The 25,906-nt window shown below is 39.0% G+C and overlaps 1 protein-coding gene across 2 annotated transcripts; it reads left to right on the top strand.

Moving 5' to 3' along the window:
• Positions 1 to 1,872: 1,872 nt before the first annotated feature.
• LOC110964816 (synaptic vesicle glycoprotein 2A-like) lies at positions 1,873 to 25,701 on the top strand. Of its 2 annotated transcripts, none has more exons than XM_022213690.2 (13): positions 1,873 to 2,116; positions 7,770 to 8,495; positions 10,096 to 10,276; positions 11,124 to 11,275; positions 12,772 to 12,905; positions 13,103 to 13,192; positions 14,380 to 14,487; positions 15,943 to 16,031; positions 16,126 to 16,290; positions 16,376 to 16,509; positions 19,021 to 19,227; positions 19,309 to 19,468; positions 20,471 to 25,701. In XM_022213690.2, exons 2-13 carry the CDS (start codon positions 7,886 to 7,888, stop codon positions 20,652 to 20,654), a joined length of 2,214 nt encoding a protein of 737 aa, XP_022069382.1. In that variant the 5' UTR covers positions 1,873 to 2,116; positions 7,770 to 7,885; the 3' UTR covers positions 20,655 to 25,701. The 2 variants fall into 2 exon arrangements, with proteins under 2 accessions (XP_022069382.1, XP_022069460.1); XM_022213768.2 differs by lacking the exon at positions 1,873 to 2,116 and adding an exon at positions 2,901 to 3,049.
• Positions 25,702 to 25,906: the final 205 nt, after the last annotated feature.

The following is a 25,906-nucleotide window of genomic DNA, read 5'->3' on the forward strand; positions in this document are numbered from 1 at the left end:
TTTATTTTTTTGAACGTATTTTTAAAATATTTTAACTGCATTTAAATAAAATTAAAAAATGCTAATTTAGACATAAACAAGTACTAGGATAAGTAAATAATATCCTCTAATATCCACATCAAAAACAACATTCAGCTGTACATTTACACTGTTGCTGTATTAAATTTGCAAAAACTTTTTCTATACAGACATTTCCCATTATTAAAGAAAAATATGTAAACTAAGCATTGAAAAAGCATAAATAATTTTTAGTTATTTTACTGATTGTTCTTTCTTTTGTTAAATTCCAAAAAAATACGACAATTCAAAACTCTATTTTTACAAATAATAATTTCTTCTTTTACACTGTGTGATCATTAAACTACAGTATTTCAACCAGCAGATATTCTACAGATATTTGGGTCAATATATAATTGAGGAACTTTTGAAGTCAATGGGAGATATCTTGAATACATTTTTATTAAAAGAATAAAACTAATGTTTTTTATGTTTATTATGATCATGTCTTTACAAATTCCATCATTATTTATTATGGAAACAATCACTTATTTATAAAAACATGACTAGATATCACTAAAATGTCAACTAAATAACTGCTCCAAATTAATAACTTTCTAATTGTCTGAACAATAATATAATGAGCTTATTCAAAAATAGTTTTGATTGTTTTCTTTTTATTAAGTTGAGATAATCATGACACGTTTTTCTATTTTGGCAATATATCAAATTTTATATGGAAAATAACAAATTGTATCTGTTACCAAGAAATCGCTTTCAACGAAGTCACCCATTACAAAAATAACTCTCAAGGAAGTGTTAATTCCTGGTCACATGATCTGCTCCACATGATGTCATTTCCTCCTGAAGAGAAGCCTGGCAAGACCCCAAGGCCTTCTGAGTTATTTCATAAAAAGTGGTGTGTAAGTCAACAGGTTTGCTACAATATCTTTATAAATAACTTTCTATCTCAGTTTTCCTCAATTATATTTATAATAATCAGCAGAATCTTTCTGTCAAAATGACGTGGTGTTTGGTTATCAGCGGTCATGTTGATTTTAGGCGTGAAAACAGCAAAAATGTCAGCTATGATACCTGTCGACTATGCTACAAAAAGTCCCGTGATTATATATTGACCCATTTGCTGTTGTTATCACAGTTTCTAAACTTTCTAGCACCCCTTGCTGAGAGATTTCCACTCTCTTTTTTTCTTTTCTTCTATCAGATGCACTGGTTGGTGGGTTTTCATTCAAGATAATGTTCCTCCAAAATGAAAAAACCTAAGATTTTTTTTCCCGCATTCAGCATCTTGGCTTCCTCTCTCACATGATCCAACTGAACCTGTAGATTTTCGTCGAGCTGAATGTGTTCAAACTTGAGTGCACATCTGAGCCCCACGCAGCTTTATAGTAATGACTAACACCGTGTCCCTCATGTCCACGGAGGAAACCATACGTGAAGGATTGATGACATCATTGTCTGTGAAGGAGGCTCACGTTTCTACTTCGCAGGTCTCGATGCGGTGGGAAAGGATGAAGAAAAATCTTTAAGTGGTCGTCATGGCAACAGGAGTCAGGTGTGCCTGCACGTGTGCGAATGTCTGTGCGCGCAGTTTGACACTCATGTGCGCAGACAATCGTGTGTTTTGTTAAAAAAAAAAAAGACGAGATGAGGGATGTGTTGAACATGTAAAGGAGTGTTTTACAGGAAATCCTCTGCGCCACCATCACCGGTGTGGCAAAATGGCGCAAAAACAGCCTTAAAGGTGCAACAGCCCTGCGTTAAAGCTGAGAGTGGGGAAAAATGTGCGCAGAATTGTGTGCAGAGATGCGCCAACACTCACCCACCCACCCTCCCTCCCCTGCCGTGGATATGAAGGCGTTTTAATGTGCTCGTGGAGGGTTTGCGTGGGGGAGGGGACCCCTGTGCATCACTGAGTGTGTGTGGATGGCGTGGGCTTCTCTCCCACTGAAGCGCGCAGCAGCATCATCACCACCATCATCATCATCACCACCGCCGCCCGGCTCAGCAGCAACAGCATCACCATCCTCATCCTCCTCCTTCATCCTCATCATCACCATCAGCTGAAGAGGGGACGCTCGCATCGCAGGGTTTCGAGGTGAGATTTCAAATTTTTACGCGTGGGTTAATTAGCTGTTAGCGGCTGCTTTTTCCTCTTTTTCTTTGCTGTTGAAAGCATTGAGACATCAGGAGAAGGAGACGATGGGCGTGTTCTGCAACCGTTTTCAGATCGATTTTTGTGAATTGGATTTATAATCTAATCCAAGTCGTGACAAGCTGCTGCCATCGCGGGTTTTTTCCAAGAATGAGCGCATATGTAGGGGTGAGAGGCGATGAGATAATCGGCTAATATCCGGCACAGATTTGTGTTTAAACCCAGCCGAATTGTTCGACTGTGTAAATTGGCCTGATTGGAGAAGGCCATTTTTTCTTAAAATCAGCCAAGACAGTTCTGGCTGCACAGAAGGCTTAAATTTGCGCATTTTAGAACAGACTCTCGTTGCTGTTTGCTGCTTGTGAAATACACCAAATCCTGCACAAAAAAGGAGCACAGTGCAGATTTTATGCTAGAAACGGGACGAATATTAGGCCTGCAGGAAAATTTTTGGGGGGATTTCTCTGGCTGCCGTTGATGCGATGCTGTCAGGTGTCCAGATTATTCATCACGACTCTGCTCCTGATAGAAATCTCCACAACGCTTTAATAAGCTGCATGTGCTGTGAGCCGGCCAAGTGGTAAGCTGGGGCTGATTGATTTTTGAATAGGGGAGGGGGAAAAAAAAAAAATTAGAGACCAGGGAGCAAAATTCCATCTATCCATCCTCCTCCTCCTCTTCCTCGGGCCTTCCTCCTCTCCCTCTCCTCTATCCTCTGTCAGAGCTGTGTGTTGCAGCCTGTGTGAGCTGCAGAGAGGCTGTCAACTTGACAGCAGCGAGGAAATGAGAAAAGTGGCCTCAAAGCTTTTGTTAGCCTCGGACTAGTGTTTGCATTTTAGTTTCTTTGTAAAAACAAGGCACGGAAATGTATAAATGGTGAGTAGAGGCTGTTTACCTGTTGCAGAAAGTATCTATCTATCTATCTATCTATCTGGAGGAAACACTATCATAAATAAATGCAAGAAATGGATGAAACGCCACAGGCAGGATAAGTCAGAGTAACATAATACAATGATGATAAAGTGCAGAAATATATAGGAAAATAAGTAAATGTATATAAATGTTTAATCAGAATAACATGGGAAGCATTTACACTCCATTCTTTGCTGTTTTATTGACATTATTTCTTGTTGTATTGCTTTATTTGGATAAATCAAAGGACATTTAGCTTTTTCTGTTCTCTTCTTCTTTGTTTGCTACCTAATCGACTAACAGGAGACTTATTATTTAACCAGAATGTAATTCTCTTTGCTCAATATTGACTCAGAGCTCAGTTGTTTACATTATGCAAACACTGTCAGGTGATTGCAATTTTTCTTGCTAACAGGCTGTTTTCATGGACGATTTTTCCGCGTGCGGTTTCACAGTAGGAAATGCTCACAATACAAGATTAACGATGGCCGAATGCCATTTAGCTGCTGCAGTTTCAGCGTTCTGTAGGATCACTGTTATGAGAAACTACTTATTAGAGCAGAGCAGACGTTGATCTTATTAGTGGCAGCTGTGTGTCTCTAACTATGGAAAGACTGTGGGAAAAAAACTGTTTACAAGAAATAAAGGTGTCGATTAGGGCTGCACAGCACTGCATGTTGTTTCAGCATCAGTGTTATCTGTGTATATCGGCAAATTAACAGTTTTTTTGTATTTGCTGATTGATACAAAAAGAAAATTTGCAGGGTTCTCATTTTACATGACACATTTTTAAGTAAAGTTTGTCTGATTTAAGATTTCTTGAAAACACTGAGCTTTTTTTTAAAAAACTTTATTCACAAGACCCAGAGTCTGCTACCATGCAGTCTCCAAATGTGTGCAGCAAAATGAACAAGGAACAGCTGAGAAACACTGAAAAGGAAGATTTAATTGAAAAAATAAGCGCAATGTATGGAAGTCTTCTGTCTACTTAAAGGGTGATACTGACCACAAACGGGGACTGGTTTGACCATTTACTGTCAATCTGTACCAGAAACTCAAGTAATCTGATGAAACTTCATCTAATTTTTTCATGTCGCAACATATCGCGTCACAGTAAAAGAAAATATCACACTGTGAGTTTTTCCCAGTATTGTGCAGCTCTAGTGTTGATGAAGCTCCATGTGTTTACACCCACACTGCTCTGAGAGTCTAACCAGATGGAAAAAGTGAAATCACCTGTGCAGGTAGCTGGGTCAGTGGGTCTATGGGATATATCTTGCATACATTTTTATTAAAAGTTTAAAAAAAAAACACGTTTTTTTATGTTTATCATGATCATATCTTTACAAATTACATAGTTATTTAAAATGGAAACAATCACTTATTATTAATTAAAATGACCGGATATCACTAAAATGTCAACTAAAAAACCTTCAAATTTAATAACAACCACTTTCTAATTAGCTAAACAATAATAAAATGAGCTTACTCAAATATTTTGATTGTGCTCTTTTTATTAAGTTGAGATAATCATGACAGATATTTCTGTTTTGGCAACATATCAAATTTTATATGGAAAATAACAAATTATATCACTTTCAACTAAGCTACCCAGATCACATGACCTGCTTCACATGATGTAATTTCCTCCTGAAGGAAAGACTCCAAGGCTTTCTGAGTTATTTAATATAAAGTAGTGTGTGAGTCAAGTGTCAACAATTTTACTAAAATGTCTTTATAAATAACTTTCAATTTCAATTTTACTCAATTTTATATATAATATTTAGAAGATCCTCTCTGTAGAAATGCCATGTGGTGTTTGGTTATAGGCGGCCATGTTGATTTTAGGGCTGAAAACAGCAAAAATGTCAACTATGGTACAAAAAGCCCCGTCATTCTATATTGACCCAGATGATGGTTGTTCATGGGTTTTAAAATAATCCACTTGCGTTGCTTTCCGTCTCCTCCTGGCTTCAAACACTGCTGATGTTGTGATATTGTTTGACACGGGCGTCTCTGCTTGTTTTTGTTAGGGCTGAGCATTGCAGGCCTGTAAGTGCTTCGGTCTTCGATATTATTAGGTTAGCGTCCTACAGTTTAGCCTCTCTGACCAGGCCTGGTAGGGCTCCTTTGATCTGTGCCAGGAAATCTGCTCATCATGCTGACAGTGAAGAATCAGCTGCCCTGTGACTGGAAAAGACGTGTCCGAAATAGATACAGGACACCTCGGTGGATGATTTTGAATATTATATCGGCCCTTATCTTGTTTTACACAGAGAAGAGTTTGTTTTCAATGGTGTAAGTGCACTAAAACTGTTATTTTATGCTGTAAATGTGTGACGTCGTAATGTGTTTAATATGTCTTGTATTGTTTGGATTTTTGTAGCTTGGAGGCGATTGCACAATTTTTGCAGCTCATGCATGCATTCATGAAAGATTTATCTTCTTCCTCTGTACACTCAAGCAACAAATGCATCATTGCCATGGCAGAAATATATTTATATTTCACTGCTTTTAGTCCAAAAACATTACAATAAGTTCAAATATATTGAAGAGATTGCAGGATTCTCCATCGGAATGATATCCTGGGAATGTAGAGCTGCAGATTCTGACCCATGACCTCAGTGTTTTATAAAATCCTGTCTCTGGCCCTGAGCGCTGCATAAAGCTCCGTCAGGTCCATTATTACCTGTCGGACGTTGTTTTTGAAGCAGGAGTGAAGGCGAACATTGCAGCGACTTCTCATCATTATCTGTCTGTTGTTTCTCTGCACCACAAATTCAAAGTGACGTGCTGCTTTATTGCACGCCGACTCAAGTCCCAGCGCCTTAATACAGCAGCATATGAACGTGGGTATCGCCTACAAACTGAACATGTTGGCACTGTAAAAATGTTATCAAAACAACGTGTTTAATTTGTTAAAATAGACTTTTATTTCCCAGCTTCTTTTTCCCAATTTCAAGCCCAATTTGTTTTGGCCTCCTAATCGGCTTAAAACATTTACAGCTTTGTGTGATTTATTACTTTTCATCAGTAAACCTGATGTTTATTCTCTTAAGCTACTCAAGAATTTGCATTGTAGCGTAAGATTCTGTGAGCAGCCTTTAAATTACACGATGAAGAGCTGTTTGTTTGGGCTGTTAAACAGTGAAGACCTCATAGTGAGTGGTTTTATTTTGTTGCACTCTAGTGTCTGATCTGTTTGAGTCATGGTCACATACTAGAGCTATTCGCCGTGAACCGAGGCACTCTGGGCATTTCTGCACCAAGCCACATCCATTAGACATCACTCAGCATTCAGGGCTTGATGTCTCGGCCTGTAATTACTGCTCCGGCCCGAGTGTGACTCAGCAGAGAACACATGCTGGCTGGATATGGACATACAACAGGTGTAATCTAGAAGTGCAGCGTTAAAGGCTGGTTAACTGCTTTTGCGAGCGGACTGAAAAAGAAAATGTGTCTGAACGTGAGTAGACGTGAATTGATAATGAACAACAGAGCCCCTGGGTGCAGAGATGAAGTGATCTTCATGTTGCATCTCTCACTTTGCATCTTTTTTGTCGTGTTTTCTCTCTGTGACCAACTTTCCAACTAAATATTTCATCTCAAACAGCTGTTTCTTACCATTGGGTGCCCTTATGATTAGGGTGACCATATTTTACTCTCGGCCCGGCAATGAGATACTCAGATGAAGTTTACTCAAAGATGCCTTATAATTTCAATATGTTTAACCCTCGTGTCGTCCTGCGGCTCAAAATTGGCCTTTTTTAAAGTTTAAAAATGTGAGGAAAAAATATATATTTTCACAGTGAAACTTCTGATGTCCACATTTTCAACATTTTTGGTGGAAGAAATGTTAAAAATGTTTCTTCAGAACATTCACAGAAAAATCAACCAAAATCCATCAAAATTCACTGGACTTTGGTTGATTTTTTTGTGAATGTTGTTCAAGAAAATGTTAGAAGTTTTACTGATATATATGTAGTCATTTTAGGTATTTTTTAGGATTTTTTGGAAGATTTGTAATCATTTTTTCAAAATATATACAAGAATTTGCTTGCCAAATATTTTTTTTTTGGGGGGGGGGGTCAAAATAAAACTTTCACGGTAAACTTTTAAGGAATTTTTGGAATTTTCTTCATGACAGTTTTGCAAATTTTCTGAAATCTGGGGAATTTTCTTGCTGAATTTTTGGATTTTTTTCAGACAAGGAAACAATATTTTTTGGTGACCGTAAATGAGGAAAGAAGAAGTAAAGCCTTCTCTGTATGGATAGAAACTTGTTATATTACCAAATGCTGTCTTTAACCAGCGACAAATTCAGATGGACTTCTCAGAGGCTACCTAACATGTTTTATTATGACAAGTTTCAGAAATAACGAATGAAGCAATGATAGAACTAATGTCTCTTCTGTATTGGAAAGTAAATGAATAATGCCACAGTGACGGTCAATTTGGGGGCCCAATGAAAACCAGGACATTTTCATCACTTTATAAAAAACATCCAGGACGTTTGGTCACCCTACTTATGGATTCTCCATCCATAGTAAAAGATCTCCAGAAATGCCACTTGGTGCCTTTTAACTTGCCATTAAATGATCCTTTTCCTACCAAATCAATCCCACTACATGCCTAAAACGTATTTAAACAATATAACAAATTTAAATCTCTATTTTCTCCTCAGACGTAAGAAGAGCCAGTTGTCAGTGAAGTGAGTTGGGAGTCTGAAGGCCTGGCGCCTCAAGTGGCCTCTCGGCTAAACCTCTGACCCCCCTTTGCTTCTTCTGAACCTCTCTAAACATGGAGGACGGCTACCAAAACCGGACTGGCTTCATAAAAGGTGCCAAAGACATTGCCAAAGAAGTCAAACGGCAAACCAGCAAGAAGGTGGGCCGCTCGGTGGACCGCATGAGCGATGAGTACAGCAAGCGTTCCTACAGCCGCTTCGAAGAGGATGACGACGATGACTACCCCATGCAGGGGAGCCAGGACGGAGGCTACTACCGTGGAGACAGCCAGGCGGCCAACGACGACGAGGGCGGCCACAGCGACTCCACCGAGGGCCACGATGAGGACGACGAGATCTACGAGGGCGAGTACCAGGGGATTCCCAGGGCGGATTCGGGCAAAGGCAGTCTGGCCGGAGGTCCGGGATCGGTGAGGGCCGGAGCTCAGCAGTTCAGAGACGTCGGCGTGTCCGAGGCCGAGAGGAGGAAGGACCAGGAGGAGCTGGCTCAGCAGTACGAGACCATCTTGCAGGAGTGTGGTCATGGGAAGTTCCAGTGGACCCTGTACTTTGTGCTGGGGTTGGCGCTGATGGCTGACGGCGTGGAGATCTTCGTGGTCGGGTTTGTTCTCCCCAGCGCTGAGAAGGACATGTGTCTGTCTGAACCCAACAAAAGTATGCTAGGTAAGACTCTCATACAGCTGTTAGTCTCCTCCCTCTGTTTCACATGTCATGTTTTGGCACTTTTATGATGCATTTTACAGTTTTTTACTTTTAGAAGCCCCCATTTAGTCAAACTCAAGTTATTTTCTGGCCTTGTTAACATGTCCACATGGTTTTTAATATGTTTGAAGACAGATCATGAGTGACATTACAGTCAGAGCCTTGACTTGAAACTGCAGTGTGCTGATGACATAACCAACCTAAGGAACCAATCCTGTCAACTTGCTGGGTGAAACTTTCCATATTATTGTTCTTCTTCAGTATTGGTTTCTAGTGGGAACATGAATGGCTGAATTGCTCCAGTGTTACACCTTGCCATCATGTATTAATACAGAATAGCTTTAGAGTGGGTGAGCTGGTGTGCTCGAGCTATCATGATTGCAAAAAGAGGACGAGACTTCATAGATCTGTACAATCTAAAGGAAGCAACTGATTACATTTAAGCTAATTTACAAAAGAAAAGGCTAATTTTTATTGAAAAACTTTTGAATATGTAACTTAAAGATGAGTTTTATGGGTTGATTCAAAGACCGAAGAGGGATTTTAAAGGATAATGCTGTCTATAATCCATATTATTTGCATTGTTAACAAATCTCTACAGTATTTGCTATACATCCAAGCCTGATGCTACTTATTCCTTTCTACCACAGTCTTTCATTCTTGTCCAAAAACTATTTAAAACACTTAAATGAGTCATGCTGTTGCTGTTGGCGACACATTTGTCATTACATGAACTTGGACACTGAAGTTTATTTTGAGTCATTCCCACGCACACCACACTCGAAATGCTTAGCAGTGATGCATATTTACATTGTTGAACATCTTGAACCACTAGTGGCAACATGGGACAAGAAGGTTTTCATTTTGTTTGCTTGCTTTTGTTTGAGGACAAACATTCACAGCAGTCCTGCAAGATGCACTACTGGTGATTCTTTCAAGCTTCTAGACTCATCTACTGGGTGATAGTGCACTGAGAAAGACAGCACCAGCAGGAACTTTTATTAAAAAATGGAAATGTTTAATGAGGAAGAAGATGCATGGAGGGCGCAAAAAATGTGTTTTATTCAGCCCAGTCCCCAAGGTGTACTATTTACTCCTGTAAATATGTACGACTTTGTCCTTAAAAGATGATCACTAATCACACTTTGTTGCTTTTTAGTCATGTAAATTTGTGTCGTTAAGTCTTAACCTCCATTGGGAACTTTTATTGTTTGACATGTGCTCTTTAAATAACAGTTACATGACTTTAAAAGGTTTAAAATTACAGCTTTTTACATTTTCTAGGATGATCTGAAGTCAAAAGGAACTGAGAGATGAGCTTTATTATTTTCCTGAGACTTGATAAAAAAGAGCATACTGTATCTATATATCTGTCATTGAAACAGTTTACCTGTTTTGAGCCGTCAGCTGTCAGCAGCACAAAGCCTGTAATCTCACCGTAGAGGCTCTGCAGAGAATAAGGGAGGTGACATGAACTCACATCTGTCACAATACACAAAGAGTTCTGAAGTAAAATAGACAAACAAACAGAATGTTCCCTTTCTTTCTTCTCTCTCCTCAGGTCTGATCGTGTATTTTGGGATGATGGTCGGGGCTTTCCTCTGGGGCGCTCTGGCCGACCGGATAGGACGTCGACAGTCCCTCCTCATCTCCCTCTCAATCAACAGCATCTTCTCCTTCTTCTCGTCCTTCGTCCAGGGTTACAGCACCTTTCTGTTCTGCCGTCTCCTCTCGGGTGTTGGGTAAACGCAAAAACGATTTTCTTTTTCAATTTGCACCACCAACTCTGATCTGATTTGTTTGTTGCTGCACTGTAACGCTGGTTATTTTTGGACTTGTGCCACAATACAATCCAGCAAGGTCAAAGGAAACACAAAACGTCACCTCAGAAATCAGTTTAACTGAGCTTAACTTAATTAACCAACAGTTTATTGTGGATACACAAACATTTCACTTCGAAAATGATAATTTTTATAAAAAGTTATTTTTCTTACATTCTAGTACATTGAAAGCTTGTTTTTCACCAAAGCACATAGCTATAATGTGACCTTTCCCCTACAACAGTTGTAATCTTTAGCCTGACTGAATAGTTTTAGGGTAAACAACAATAGAAAAGGATTATTACATGTTTAGTTTTTTTTAGCTCCTTCAGCGAAATGTTTGAACGCAGTTTCTGTGGTTTAGTGAACTGGCAAATTGAGAAGCTGATATCATTCCCATTTGAAGTAAAATAAAATTAATTTCCCACTAAGTTTGCTTTGCACCTTGGTGAGCACAAAAAGATATTCTAATATAGTTATGTTAAAGCTTCGGTGAGCACACGAAACAGCCAGTGCAGTGAATTAAAGGTCGAAGAGTCAAACTTTTTGGACTCAAGTTGCAAACAGTTGTAGTTTCATATCCAGTGATTTGAGGTGTATTGACTTCCTGTTGATATGATAAAAAGTATTAGCACTTTAAAGAGCCTATACGTAAAATGTATATAGTATTTTGTGGTATTTAGCATTTGCTTTTCAGTAAAAATCGTGCAGTAATGTTGACAACAGTAGTAATTAACCTCTAGATTCACTTGTTTTCTTTATTTTGCAGAATCGGTGGCTCAATCCCCATTGTGTTCTCCTACTACTCTGAATTTCTGTCCCAAGAGAAGCGCGGTGAACACCTCAGCTGGCTCTGCATGTTCTGGATGATTGGAGGAATCTACGCATCTGCTATGGCCTGGGGTATAATCCCACATTACGGTGAGTGCAGTTATCCAGTTGATGGCAGTACAACGTTGTAACCACCTCTGCACTGTCAAAACTAGATGATCCTAATGTTTTACTTACTTTTAAGGCAAGAGTTTAGCATTTGGCTTTCTTGCTAAGAGTTAAATTAGAACAGGGGTGTCAAACTCATTTTGGTCCAGGGGCTCCATACGGCCTAATTTGATCTCAAATGGGCCGGACCAGTAAAATTATAGCATAATTACCGAGAAGTAACAATAAGTCTAAGTTTTTCCGACGTTTTAGTGCAAAGGAGAACAAGTATATTAAAAAATTTTTTATATGTAATGAAGTGTCCTTTCAAAAGTTATATTAGAAGCAACCAGAGGTTAAAGTAAGTGCAATTTTAACAACACTATGACTCAGTTTAACATTTATTTCTGTGCATTGTGCATTACAACTGATCACAGTGACGGTACAATGGCACAACATATTCTTAAACTCACCCTCCCATCGCTTTGAAAGGCTCTGTTTTCAGAATCAACTTTTCTTTTCGCCATTGTTAAGGGCTAACTTTGACGTTACAATAGAGTTGCAGACAATAACAGATATTTGAGTTAAATGACGCAGAAATGTTCCCAGGTAACCTATCATTTGGGAAGGCAGCTGTTGCGCCGCATTATAGGATCTGTAGTTTGTGTGTTATCAGCGCTTCATATCGTCGGGCCATTAATAACAATAATAATAAATCAATGTAAAATGATCTCGCGGGCCGGACCTTGAGTTTGACACATGTGATTTAGAAGATTGACACCACTTTCATAAACATCCTTTAAAGATAAGGAGCTAGCAAGTTAGCTTGGCACTGAAACAACAACAAAGGGGAAATGAGCTAGGTAGTAAAGGTAAAGCTCGCTAAGACTGATGTTATATGTATGTTATCTCAGTTTTATTACATGTGTTGTGGCAGTGAGGAGTCCCCAACAACTGTGCTCAGCCTCATAAAACTAGAGTTAACAAATGAGTTGTTAAATCCTGAGAAATTAGGTATAGGTGGCCTTTATGCTAAGCTAAGCTAACCCACTGCTGCCTTCAGCTACATATTAGCAGCACAGACATGGAATTGCTACCGGTCTTCTCCTCTAACTGTTTGCCAGGAAAATCTGTCAAGCATATTTCCCAAAATGTCAAACAGTTCCATAAAATGCTGATATTTCTGCATCAGACAGTTTGGTTCTGGCAGGAGGGAGACTCAGCTGCTGGAAAACTGCAGGTTCAAACTTGTTTTCTTGAAAGCATCTACCCAGAGACATAAACACTGAGGCTGACCTCTGACTCCCCTCGAGGGAGGAAGAAATAAGAACACGGGTCTTCCAGTGTTATGTGACATTAATATATTTAATGAGGTCGAGCGTTGACCTGTTCTGTTATTGACTTGACTCATGTTTGGAGCACAGCGACGGCTGTTGGCTGTAAGTCCTCAGATATGTGTGAGCTCATTTCTTTGTGTTGGATTATTTTCTTCCTCTAAGGATGGAGTTTCCAGATGGGCTCGGCGTATCAGTTCCATAGCTGGCGTGTGTTTGTGTTAGTCTGCGCATTTCCTTCTGTTGCAGCCATCGCTGCCCTCAACGCCATGCCAGAGAGCCCACGCTTCTACTTAGAGGTTAGCAGATGTTTGTTGACAGTGAGCCTCCGTCTGACAGCGTTGGCTGCTTTTTCTCATATCTGACTCATTACTAACATAATGCTAACACAAGTTAAATGTGAATTGTCTTGAATGAAGATCATTTTTATTTCAAGCAACTGAATTAAATCGAAGAAAAGATGCAACCAATGTGACCTTTACCTTTGTTCAAACAGAATGGCAAACATGACGAAGGCTGGATGATTCTGAAACAAGTTCATGACACGAACATGCGGGCCAAAGGACACCCAGAGAGGGTGTTTACGGTCAGTATCTCATCAATCCAGATGTCTGAACTGGTTGTTCTAAGCTGCACAGTGATCATCACCTTGGATCACCAATAAGAAAAGAGACTTTCACTTGCAAAAATGTAACCAAAGTTGTCAGATGCTTGGAAATAGTTTTCCTTTTGCTTGGGAATATTTATTCTTAATATAACTCGGGTACAAATATAATTACATAACAGGGATTTGGCATAAAAACTATTAAAATCTTGAAAAACCTTCCTCAAACAAACAACAAAGATGTGGTTCAAGGTACAACCTGTATCTTTTTTTCAACAATTTTGTCTTGTCAAGATTTTAATCAGGCTTTGGATTGGCATTGTATGTTAAACAAGTCATAAATAGTTCTGATGCTTTTTTTTTTTTTTTTTTTTTAATTTTTGCTCCTGGCACATTTTTCTGATTTTTCACTGCAATATGAAATCCTACATCTTTATGGAAACACCGAGAACAGAAGTAGAGAGAACTTAAAAAAAAGAAAGTCTTGTGTGCAGTGTAACACAGTTATAATGCCATAAATCATTGAAAAAAAGATAAAGGAAAAGTAGAATTTCTTTGATTATTTGACATATTTGTTAAAGTTCCCTGGAATTACTAGTACTGGTAACGATGATGACTATACACTATATTTTTAGTTAGTTTCCTGGCTTATCTCCTATCTGCTCTGTGTAAACACTGCCTGCAGTTCAGCCGAAAAGTCCCGGAATTTTTGCAATAAGATTGTTGGTCACTTGTCCAGAATCTGGTCCGAGCAAATAGTTTATTTGTGTGATTTTATTTTTTTTTTTAAGAGACGGTATGTAGAAAAGTGATTTTGGTGAGCTGTCATGATCGTATATTTGGGTAATTATTCAGACACAATAGAAAGTCACAGATGATTTGTCCAACAGTTGTTAGAAATTGGAAAATCCAAAGATTTTTTCTGTTTTTACACTTTCTAACAACTCCAAATGGTGTAATTTTGGTGATTTTCTAAATGATTTTCTGCCTCTCAAACATGCTGGTAGCTTTTAGAGTTCAGATGCTTGAATATTTACCTCTGACTTTGCTATTCCTCTCTGCACCATGAGGAAGAGATTTAGGGAAACTTTTATAGAAAAGCCGCTTAATATTTAAGAATTTTTAGCCAAAGTCGTGCCTCTGGATGACTTTTGTCTCTTTGATCCAAGGTCACCACAATCAAGACTGTGAAGCAGATGGATGAGCTGGTGGACACCGGCACCGACACTCCAGTCTGGCAACGCTACAGGCTGAAGATTATGAGCCTCTCTCAACAGGTGAGTTAGAAACTCTTGGAGCTAAAGGATACTTTACATATAACATTTATTTAACCTGAAAAACTGATGCTTTGTGGGCTGATGTGGGGATTTGTTGGTGTTGTTTGTTGTTTGCAGGCACATCTGAACTAAAAGCTATAACTGAATGCATTTAATCAGATTTTAAAAGACCGCTGAGATCTCAGTTTACCTAAACCTGCAGTTTTACAGTTATGATACACAAGAGTTTTACAGCTCAGGCTTCAGTGGAGCTGGCACTAGTGGAAACTAAAGACGTGGATGGAAGCAGAGCTGTTTAAGTGTAGTGAAAATGTTGTGTATCCTTCACGTTTTATTTTGCCCCTGTGCTTTTTTCTCCTCTCAATTTTAATTTGGTCCCACCAACACTCACTTTGTGGGAAAATATTGTGCCTTTTCCCCACTAAGTACCTCATTCTTGTTTTTTTTTGGGGGGGGGATGTGTGACTGAATCCGTGACAGTGAATATGTGGTTATATTTAACTGCCATCTGTTCAAACTGGTGTTTTTAGTGGGTTGCAAACTGTTGCAGCACCACTGCTTTAGGCGGAAAACTTTACCAGCTCCGTGCCTGATTTTAATTTGCATTCAGCCCACGTTCTGCTACATGCACGCACGCCTACACCCTCCATCTTCTTCTGAATATGCTCCTGGTTAACCACCTGCTTAATGCCGACTGGGAAAAAAAGGTCTTGACAATAAAAGTTGAGGCACTTAAGATATGTTTTTATGAGGAAGCTGTGAAGAGTCCAGGCCTTGCTGCTTTCAGACTGTGGTTGTCTTCTGTTCATAAAGTTTATTCCAACTCTACAAGATGCATCAGACATCAAATGAGAGCATGCGACACAGTCAGACAAATCTAAAGAGGAAGTTTCTGGTCTTAACCCTCCTGTTGTCTTCATTTACGGGCACCAAAAAATATTGTTTCCTTGTCTGTAAAAAAATCCAAAAATTCAGCAAAAAAAATCCCCCAAATTTCTGAAAATTTGCGAAAACCTTCAGGAAGAAAATTCCAATAATTCCTTAAGAGTTTCCCTTAAAAGTTTTATTTAGAAAAATCCCCCAAATTTAACAAGAAAATCTTTGTAAATACTTTCAAATAATTAGTAAAAATCTTCCAAAAAATCCTAAAAATATCTAAAGTGATTCCATATATATCAGTAAAACGTCTAATATTTTTTGAAGAACATTCACAAAAATTTTTTGTGAATGTACTTAAGAAACATTTTTAACATTTCTTTTTTGCCCACCAAAAATGTTCAAAGATTTCCCAGAAGTTTCCAAAGATTTATCAGGAGTTTCACTATGAAAAATTTTTTTTTTTTCCCCCACAATTTCAAACTTTAAACTGGGTCGATGTTGACCTGCAGGACAACACGAGGGTTAAAGTTCGTCTCTTCATCAAAAATTGTGTTTTTTTTCTTTCACATGCTGCAGATCCGGAACAACATTCTTGCCTGCTTCAGCCCAGAATATAAACGGACGACCTTCATGCTCATGGCTGTTTGGTTTACGATGTCTTTCAGGTAAACTAAAGGCTCAGAGAACTTCAGATGTTGCCATCCTGTACGCTCACTTTTAAGGTTTATTTCATCTGTCTTTTCTGTCATGATTTTGCAGCTACTATGGTCTGACGGTGTGGTTCCCAGACATGATCAAATACATCCAGAAGCAGGAATATGAGTCTCGCACAAAGACCTTCACTGGCGAACAAACGGCGCACGTCACCTTTAACTTCACCCTGGAAAACCAAGTGCATCGCCAAGGACACTTTTTCAATGACAAGTGAGCCGTTTATGTTTCAGGAATTTGTTTTTGTCAGATTCAATACAGAATATTGTATAAAACTGAGAGTATTTGCTGTTCACAGGTTCCTCAACCTGAAGATGAAGTCCATGGTGTTTGAGGACTCTGTGTTTGAGGAGTGCTTCTTTGAGGACGTCACCTCCACACACACCTTCTTCAGAAACTGCACCTTCATTGCAAGTTTGTTTTACAACACAGGTAAACATGAGTTTGTCTTTTACTGTGTGTTAAGTGGTGATGTGCACTGAGGAGGCGGCTTGACAGAGAACTTTTACTAAACCTGCTGCCTGCTCCAGGTTTGCTGTGTGTCTTCAATTTGTTAGCATTTGTTTGCTCTCAGATTTCTTAACCCTTTAAAAGGAACTCAACGAAATACTTTGAAATTCAAAATTTCAACCCTAGAGTGTTATTGGAGGACATAAGACCTTTTTTAACTTTTGTGATATTTTTCAATTTTTTTTATTTTCATGTTGACATTCAAGGTCAATAAAGTTTCCATATATGGTTCCTTAGTGGTAAAAACAAAAAAACATTCCAAGAAATGTATACGTCTTCACTTAGCACAACTACTCAACCATAAAATGTGCGAGTTTTGTCAACTAACTGTGGTTAATTTTGACGTTTCGACCACAAATATGGAAGAGAACTGAGCTGCAAATATCCAGGGAAGGTCAGAAATGACACAAGGACCAAGTGATTAGATTTTGGCAGTGATGCGGGTCATAGTCTGGATCCACGGATCTGTTAAAGATTTCTGTATCATTGCGAGATAGTGTAACTATGACAACAAGTGACAACTGCGATTGTAATCCTACCATAAATCGACTTGAGTGGACTGATCGGGACTTGTCCTTTGGAAATTATACAATGACTGAGCAGCCTTGACGGCGTACTGTGCTCTCTGAGTGCATTTCTTGTTTGAAAATTTGCCAAAAATGCAGTATTTGCTTTGTCCAGATTTTGTAAAAGGTTAAAAGTTATGCACTCCTCAGTGCAACTGAAAAGCCATAATTGACTGAGCAGTGACCAACAGCGATGTGACGAAACGTCACAGAATTTCTGGTCAAACCGTGCTGAACTACAGACTGTGCTCTCACCCAGCAGGATAGGAGACAGATATGGAAACTAATAAATAATCCATAGTATATATAGTCGCTATATTTTCCAATATCGAAAATTATAACACCTGTGGGTTAAATGTTGTAAATTCCAGATCTTGTAGAATTTAATAAAATAAGTAATCAAATAAATCCATAGAGGTAAACAATGAGCCTACAGTCGGTAAAAATGTCAAGAAAAGAGTAAAAAAGCCATAGAAGGTCATTCCCCCCAGAAAACCTGGGGTCTTTCAGCGGCTGCTTTGTTGATCATTTAGCTTTGAGCATTACAATATTAGTTTTATCCTGCAGTCTGGAAACATTGAAAATATAAAACGGCGAAAGCAGCAAATCCTCACATCTGAGACTGCTTGATCAATCATCGGCCAAATGCACATTTTTTTGTTGTTGCTGATGAATTATTTCATCATCTCTTTCAGCAGCTCAGCAAAGACAGAAATCATTCGAGATAACATCTGAATTTTGAATGGATTCGTTTTGACCTAAAGTGCAAATAGAGGAATAATAACGCTCTGTGTTCAGCAGGTCTGCAACCATAGAAACAATCTCTCGCTGGTAACCCTGGGTTACGCTGCAGCGGAACTGTTACCGCGGCAACATAAACAAATCCATCCTCTACTCTCTGAGACCACACGATGGGGGGAAACAATGGATCATGATTAAGACGAAAACAGATGTCAGAATGTGTCGGATCAGCACCAGAGGGCTTCAACTTTTCTGTACGTTGAAGCAGAATCATCCAAAACTTCATGTGGTGGTTTGAAAGTCGCTGCAGTAACCGAGCTGCGTGTGGTTTTGATCTGAGCTGGGCGCTTTAAATCAACATGTCACATCCAGCCCTGGGAAACACGGCAGAGGAACTAAAAAAGAATCACTGTGAAAGATTTATTTATTTTCAGCAGCAACTCGAGTCTCCGTCTTCTCATCCCTGAAGCCAGCGATGCATTCCTTTCTGTCTGTGTCATCGGCGCATCTAAAACTTTATGATCATTCAGCACTTTTATGCCTGACTCCCTTTAATAAAAGCGTTATTGGGATGGAAGCAGTTTCAGTGGTGTCATCAGAAAATCTAATTATATCACGTGTGTGTGCAGGCTGCAGGTTTATGCAGAGAATAAACATAAAATAAGACATACAGTATGTTTTAATAAGCTCTCAGTTGTACTAGATGCTGTTTTTATGTTTCCCAGAAAGGAATCTTGATTGAAAACAGACGCTGGCAGAGGACTGGTTGTGTGGTGGCTGCTGTAATGCTCTGGCTTCCTTTGCTAAGAGATGATTTAATCCTTTCTTCTCCTGTTTGAGGGGAAACACTGATGAGAAGATGAAGGTTATATTTTTAATAATCTAATCTTGCTCAAAGACTTAAGGCTGTAAATGATAACTAATGTATGTTTTTTGCAGATTATCTTCAATAATTTCTTTTTTTTTATCTGGAAAACATGCAGTGGAGGTGAAATCATGTTTTCCAGCTCTGACAAGTATCTGCTGTCAATCACTTCCTTAAGATTCCACAAATCTCTGGATTTTAGATTCAGTAAAACAAAGCAATGAAGCCTTTTTCTCCCGTCTTTTCTCTTCTTCTCCTCAGATCTGTTCAAATACAGGTTTGTTAACTGTAAACTGGTCAACAGCACGTTCATCCACAACAAAGAAGGCTGCATGCTGGACTTCAGCGACGACTTCAACAATGCCTACATGATATACTTTGTCAACTTTCTTGGCACGTTGGCAGTGTTGCCTGGCAACATCGTGTCGGCTCTATTAATGGATAAGATCGGGCGTTTAAGGATGCTGGGTGGGTAAAGCTGATCACTGCAGATAATTCATTTATGACCACAGAGGCTGGTTTAAATTTGACGTCTTTCTCTCCACCCAGCCGGGTCCAGTGTCATATCTTGTGTCAGCTGCTTCTTCCTGATGTTCGGCAACAGTGAGTCGGGGATGATCGCCCTCTTGTGTCTGTTCGGAGGCATCAGCATCGCCTCGTGGAACGCCCTGGATGTGATCACAGTGGAGCTCTATCCGTCGGATAAAAGGTAACGTGAGAGCAGCTGTTTTCTCTGCTGCAGCACAGAGGAGCTTCTGTTTTCTGGTGGAGCGTGAAGTTCATGTTGTCCCCCCAAAGATCTGAGTCATCAGTGGGTCAATTACAACATGAGATTTTATTAGTTCTGTGATTTTGTTTTTCAATGTTTTGTTGTGTTTATTCATTTTTATGCACATTTTATGTAACCTTAGTTTAATAATCATTATTATAATATTATTAAGCATTTATTCAAGGTGGAAATATAGATTATACACATTTTTACATTCCTGACCCTCAGAAGAAATTATTCTTTCTGTGCAATGATGATTGCAAAGTTATGACCATATTATCTCATAAAAATAACTTCTTTGAAGCAATAAAATAATCAAAAGTCAAACAGGAGAAACAGGTAATAAAAGAAAAATATAATCCTCTAATGTCTCCTCCTGGTTTGAGTATTATGATACATTGCAGAAGCTCTTTTTTGCAGAATTTCTTTGTAAATTCTATGAGATTGTTTTCTTATTTGCCAAATTTAAAAAAAATGCAACCACAATTTGTTTGCTGTCTTATAAATAAGTTTTCTGCCCATACAATACATGATAACTGCTAGTACTAACAGGATGATTAAGAAGAAAAAATAACTTAAAAAAAAAGATTTTATAGCGTCATCCTGATCTATGATTTGCTAGAGTTTAATTGGGGCGTGTTTTTTTTGCGGTGATGTACAGTGGAGCTGTTGGGTGTCTTTCTAAACTCAATACATTCAATTTCTCACAGAAATACAGAATATTAAAGCAAATAAAATGCAACTGATCACACTTTACAGCCATAGCACTTTGGAAAATTTTATTAGATATTTAATAAATTTGTGCTCATCAGATTTACTTCCTGTTTTTACTCACATGTTCTACAAATTGCAACCGAAAAAAGCGCAAACAGGATGAAATTCATCATCAGTCCAGTTAAAACTCCTCGCTGATGTCGTGTTTATGCGTTTTCTCGTCTTCAGGACCACAGCGTTCGGCTTCCTGAATGCTCTCTGTAAACTGGCGGCCGTGTTGGGCATCAGCATCTTCCAGTCGTTTGTGGGCATCACTAAGGCCGTGCCCATTCTGTTTGCCGCCGGCGCCCTCGGTGCTGGCAGTTTCCTCGCAACAAAGCTGCCTGAAACAAGAGGCCAAGTGTTGCAGTAAAGCAGATGACCATCAGTGGGCAGCAGAGTACAGCTGGAGCCTGTGTTTGACAACTCGAGCCCGAACATCCCCGAGAGCTTCAGCGCTGCCCGTCACACACCAACAGAGCTGACTGTCATCCCCATTGTAAGCCCAGAATCCTTTGAAATGTGGATTTGCATCATTCAAAGTCTACACAGATACACAGCGATAATAAGAGAAGAGCACACAGATGTAGAAAAACACATTTGTATCATGAGAACACCTGATGCAGCTTTATTCCAGCTGCTCTGTACAAAAAAAAAAAAAATCAGATCTTTTACAGAAGAGTTGCAGGGTTCAAATGGAAATGTGCAGTTAGGATAAAACGCCACAGTGAAACAGAAAGGTTAAATGAAGAGATGGGACTGAAAAAAAAGCCATTTCTGGGGGAATGATTTGGTCCATGTATGTGGTCAGTTTTCAGATCCGATTGCGGTGTTTTTCTTTTACGTCTGTCCTTGACCTCAGTGGCTGGCTTACAGTGCTGCTGTTTGATTTGCTGTTAATGGTGCAGTTCAGTTTCATTCAGACGTGCTTGTCGAAAAGTTTTTCTTTAAAAAGATCTTACTGTGAATTTCAAGATGAATATTTTCTTTTAAAAACGCCCCTGACCACTGCCTCCGACTGAAGCCAGACCCGCTGAGCGCTGTTATTCTCTACCAAATACTATTCAAACATTCCACCGAGGCTGGATTTATTCAGAAACCAAGAAGTCTCGTTGCTTTTGTCCCTGAATATCTCCAGTCTTCTTCTTCTATGTATAGCCTCAGAAGAAACAGCCGACAGGTCAAGATGCATTTCACAGGATTCTCTGTTGTAAATGGGAACAGTTTGATCCAGTTCCTCAGTGTTCTACTAATGTTCTCCCTCCCAGTGTGATGATGAGTGCAACGCAGGGACATCTGTGGGACGGATTTTGGTCAAGATGTGAGAGCAGATAGTAATGTGTAAGATTTGCCTAAATTTGTCGTGTGTGTGTGTGTGTTACTGCATGTGTGAGGAAGAGTGTGTGTCTGATTTATCTGTTTAAACCCCATCTTTTGGTGCAAATGAATGCAGCCACATGGACCATATTTGTCAATCGTTTATCCAACAGCAGAATGTAAAAACACAGCGGAGGCACGTTTTTATGATAGTTTCAATGCAGTAGCTCAGGTGTGGTAATATATTATTCATACTTTACCTACAGGACGGTACAGCTTCATACCATGTCAACATTAATCGGCTTCGAACCTGCAGTGTGGAACTTTTGTTGAGCTCTGGCAGTGAGAGTAATTACACAAACACTGTTGACATCTGCTTAAGATTTAATTGCAGAGTTTCTGAGTTTCTCCACTATAGTCCAAGTTGCTGTAGCCATCTTTAGCTTTGGCAAGCCAATCTTTGCTGGTTAAAACGCAATGCTAAGCTGCAGAAACCAGATTTAAAACTTTGGTAGACTGCAAAGTATTTCGAGATTTACGTCCCGCTTATAATCAGCATTTTCTGAACTTTTTTGGGAAGATCTTGAATACAACAGATGTTCATTTATGATGTTCACAACAAAAAGGTCGGTGTAAATGTGTCAAGGTCCACCTACTAGCTAGTGGAGTTTGCTCAGGTGTGTTGGTAAAACAAAGCTTCTGAAAATGCCAGAAAGTGGATCTTGACTTAACAGTAAAGCAGTTGTTTGGTTGCTATTTTCTCATGAGTTCCTTATATTCATAAGCACAAATCAAATGGGACCAAAAGAAGAAGAAAAAACACAAGTGAAAATGTCACTGTGCTTCTGCTCTGTGGTCTTTAATGGCACCTACTCAATGCTGTTGATCTAAATTGAACAGAATCACTCACTAAAGGGAAGCTGATTATGTACAGTATCATCATCTATACATATCGCTGTACTTCAGTATCATTTTTCCAAAGGTGTACATCAATATGTGTGCTGACAATCAGTGAGCGAGTACATGAGAGTTGTTGATGTTTGACCTAAAATCGTCCTCTGGGTCGTGCGTGTGTGAGCGTGTGTGTGTTTGCGTTGCTGTCGGCCTCCCTCCCAGAGTAAACGAGTATCCTGCTTAGCTTAGCATTAAGACTAAAAGGTAGGGAAAACAGCTAGCCTGCCTCTGCTGTTGCCCTCTTTATGCTAAGCTAAGCTAACCACCGGTTGACTGTAGCTTCATATTTAGCATTTACAGGAATCAATCTCCTCATTAAACACTTGACTGTTCTTCAGTGTTGTCAAACCTAGATTCTGAGGATCAGAGGGCTGTGCTATGAAGTGATAGTAGTGGGTCAGCAAGGTATGTTGAGCTTAAAGTCAGAATTTTAAAGGTGACGTTAAACCTGCTAGGTCTCCATGGTAACTGACGTGGCACCGCTAACCTGAGTTTGGGATTTAAATCAAGTGTCTCCCTTTGACCATTTTTACCTGACAATTCTTCGTTAGCGATACGGAATCATAGCAAGAATATGGTATATATCTGCACACTTATTGAGCCATTGTACGTTAGTATTGCTGGTTAACAAAGACGTGGAATTACAGCAAGCAGAAACTCTATGCATCAAGTTGCTGTGGAAACTCAAAAGCCTTTATTCGATGATGAAGAAAATGCATAAATGCTTGATTTGACACTGCTGGTGTTACACCTAATAGGACACTGATTAGAAGTTTTATTTTCTATTAGTATATATAAGAGAATATTCAATTAATAGCCTTAATTTCATTTTGATTTGGTCAAAAACTAAAGTGATTTCCACGTATCTTTCCTTGTGAGACGGCGTCAGACCTGAATGCACTTCTTCAATGTCATGTTTTAATGCATGAAGTTGAAGAGCTCTAATGTGCAGCTGTGACAGAAGAAACAAACAGCTGGATTGCAAGTGCAGAATGGGAAAAATCAATGTGGTAACTTACAATGTGTTCTCCAGAACTCTCCTCACCTTTTCATCTTGACTGAAGTGGAGAAGAGTCAAACAACAAAAACACCACAGAGTCTGGTAAAGCAAACCTCAGTTGAGAACGCTGAGAACCCCCTTACAGTGATTGTGGTTTAGGTTTTGTTGAGCTAGCTAACTCTAAGAAAGCCCGACTTTGTTAAACTCGCTTCATAGCGCAGCCCTCAGAACTTTGTGTATTCGATGAACAGATTTGTCTCGTCTCGTTCAAATTGGTAAAACTGTTTGAATGAGTTGTTCGAGTGTGTGTGAGTGTGCATGTGTACGTATAAGCTGACTAAATCGTCTGTCACATATTTTTCTACTCTTTTCTGTTGCGATGTTTTCATCCCCGCGATGAACACAGCTCAGTTGGGGACCACGGATTATATTTACACTACAAAAAGAGGAGAAGAAACCTAATGCAATATATGCAGTGTAGAATTTATTGTTCTTCTTCATAACAGACTTGGGTGCTCTTTTGCTGATTGTTACGATCCAACCTCTAGGGGTTGGCTGGACGCAACAGAATAACCAGGTGTTGTTAGTTTAGGTGAAGGTTTACAGTTCAGTCTTTAAAAACGAATCCCATTCTCAGAGGTAACGTACGGTCTGCTCCTCCGCTTAGAAAAAGGATCGCATCTTAAATTCACAGAAACAGTTACACCCCCCTAAACCTTCTGTATTCAACCAATTGTGACGCATGTTTGTATTGTATTGTCTGACTTCTTGGACGTCCTGTATGCCAGCTGTTTTCGTCCAAAAGCAAGAACTAGTGTTTTCATTGTTGTATGATGACATAGATTTGTTGCTTGCAGTGATTGTTCTTAATCAAAGTGGGTTTAAAAATTGGTGAAACTTGAGTATGTGTCCTGAAAGTAAGTTAGTGGTGACTGTGCTCCTTGTTTACCTTGGACCCAGGTAACTTTTTTAAACATATAAATACATATATATATATATAAATTTATATATATAGATATCTGCCTGACATTCTGAGGAGGATGCCTGTAATCATGCAATTCTTCTTGTCGCAGCAGTGCAACATAGTTATGGCTGGAAATGGGCAATACGCTTAAGTGAAAGGAGGAAAAATGTGCATAAATGATGTAGAAACAGTACAATTTCACATGAACTCATATGTTCATGTGGGTCTGTGTGAAAGGGGGAAGTTTGAGCAATAAAGTGGAGGCTTTCCCCAAGTCTGAGGAAACAGGAAGTCAAAGAGACGGCGGTTTTATCAACTCACCAAAAGAGCGCCCTCTGTCAAATTGAAGCTCCTGTCCAAAATGTAAAAGTTTACTATTTAATGTTACTATGTGTAGAATTTTAATTCTATATATATATATATATATATATATAAATATATACATGTATAAACTACCAAAAGGGTTGCAGGTTTGAGTTTTATCTATGGCAGCGATATGGGATGTTGGCCAAATGAACGAAGCGAACACCAGCCTGAAGACTTCCCTTAATGATGGCGGTCTGTCAAAGGTGTGGAGGACTTTTTTACGGCATGCTTTCTGTCTACTCAAGTCTTAAGAGCTCACAGATCAGTCCTGAATGAATCCTGAGAAGAAGAAAAAAACACGGACCGACCCATGCTGGAAAACGACTCCTTCATCTGCAAAGAACTGCACGAATCCTTCACTGTTAGTTGGGACTGAAGGAGTTTCCGTTTGTGTTCTCTTTAGTTTGACTCTGACCTGTTTATTAACTGATACAAGTTCTACTCTAAATGTGAGTTCAATTCAAAATTCAATGTACTGTGTGTAGAAACTGTAGATGTTTGTACGTGCAAATATTTGGAATTTGTGGAACAAAAGATTCAAGGAAAACTATTCCAAAAAAAAAAAAAGTTCAATATGACACAAAAATCTATTGTGTGTTGTCTTTGTGTTTTGTAAATGAAGACTGAAAATCTTGGTACATTCAGTATTTATTACTTCTGGATATTGAGAATATTTTAGTGATGCTGAAAAGGTGCTGTATTTATTTTATGTGAGAGTTGTTCATTATGCTGGAGTTTGCACTTTTGTGCCATTTATCCAGTTCTATGAAGAAAATGATAAATCATAATGGAAATAAAACTTGAAGAAAGAAAAAACAATGTCATGGATTGCATTGAACGGCATGAGATCAGTTTATTTTCAACATATTTATATGTATTTTCATACTTTAAGGTTGTACTTTGCAACAAGTATCGTTAAAAGTGTAGTTTCTTGGTGCCAGTGATGTTTTAGTGTCTTGTTCCTGAAATGCCTTCGGATTCGTTCAATTTCGGCTACTCTGCTGAAAACTCACACATATCCGGT

The sequence above is a fragment of the Acanthochromis polyacanthus genome, chromosome 11 (assembly GCF_021347895.1).
Source record: "Acanthochromis polyacanthus isolate Apoly-LR-REF ecotype Palm Island chromosome 11, KAUST_Apoly_ChrSc, whole genome shotgun sequence".
In the NCBI taxonomy this organism is placed as follows: Eukaryota; Metazoa; Chordata; class Actinopteri; family Pomacentridae; genus Acanthochromis; species Acanthochromis polyacanthus.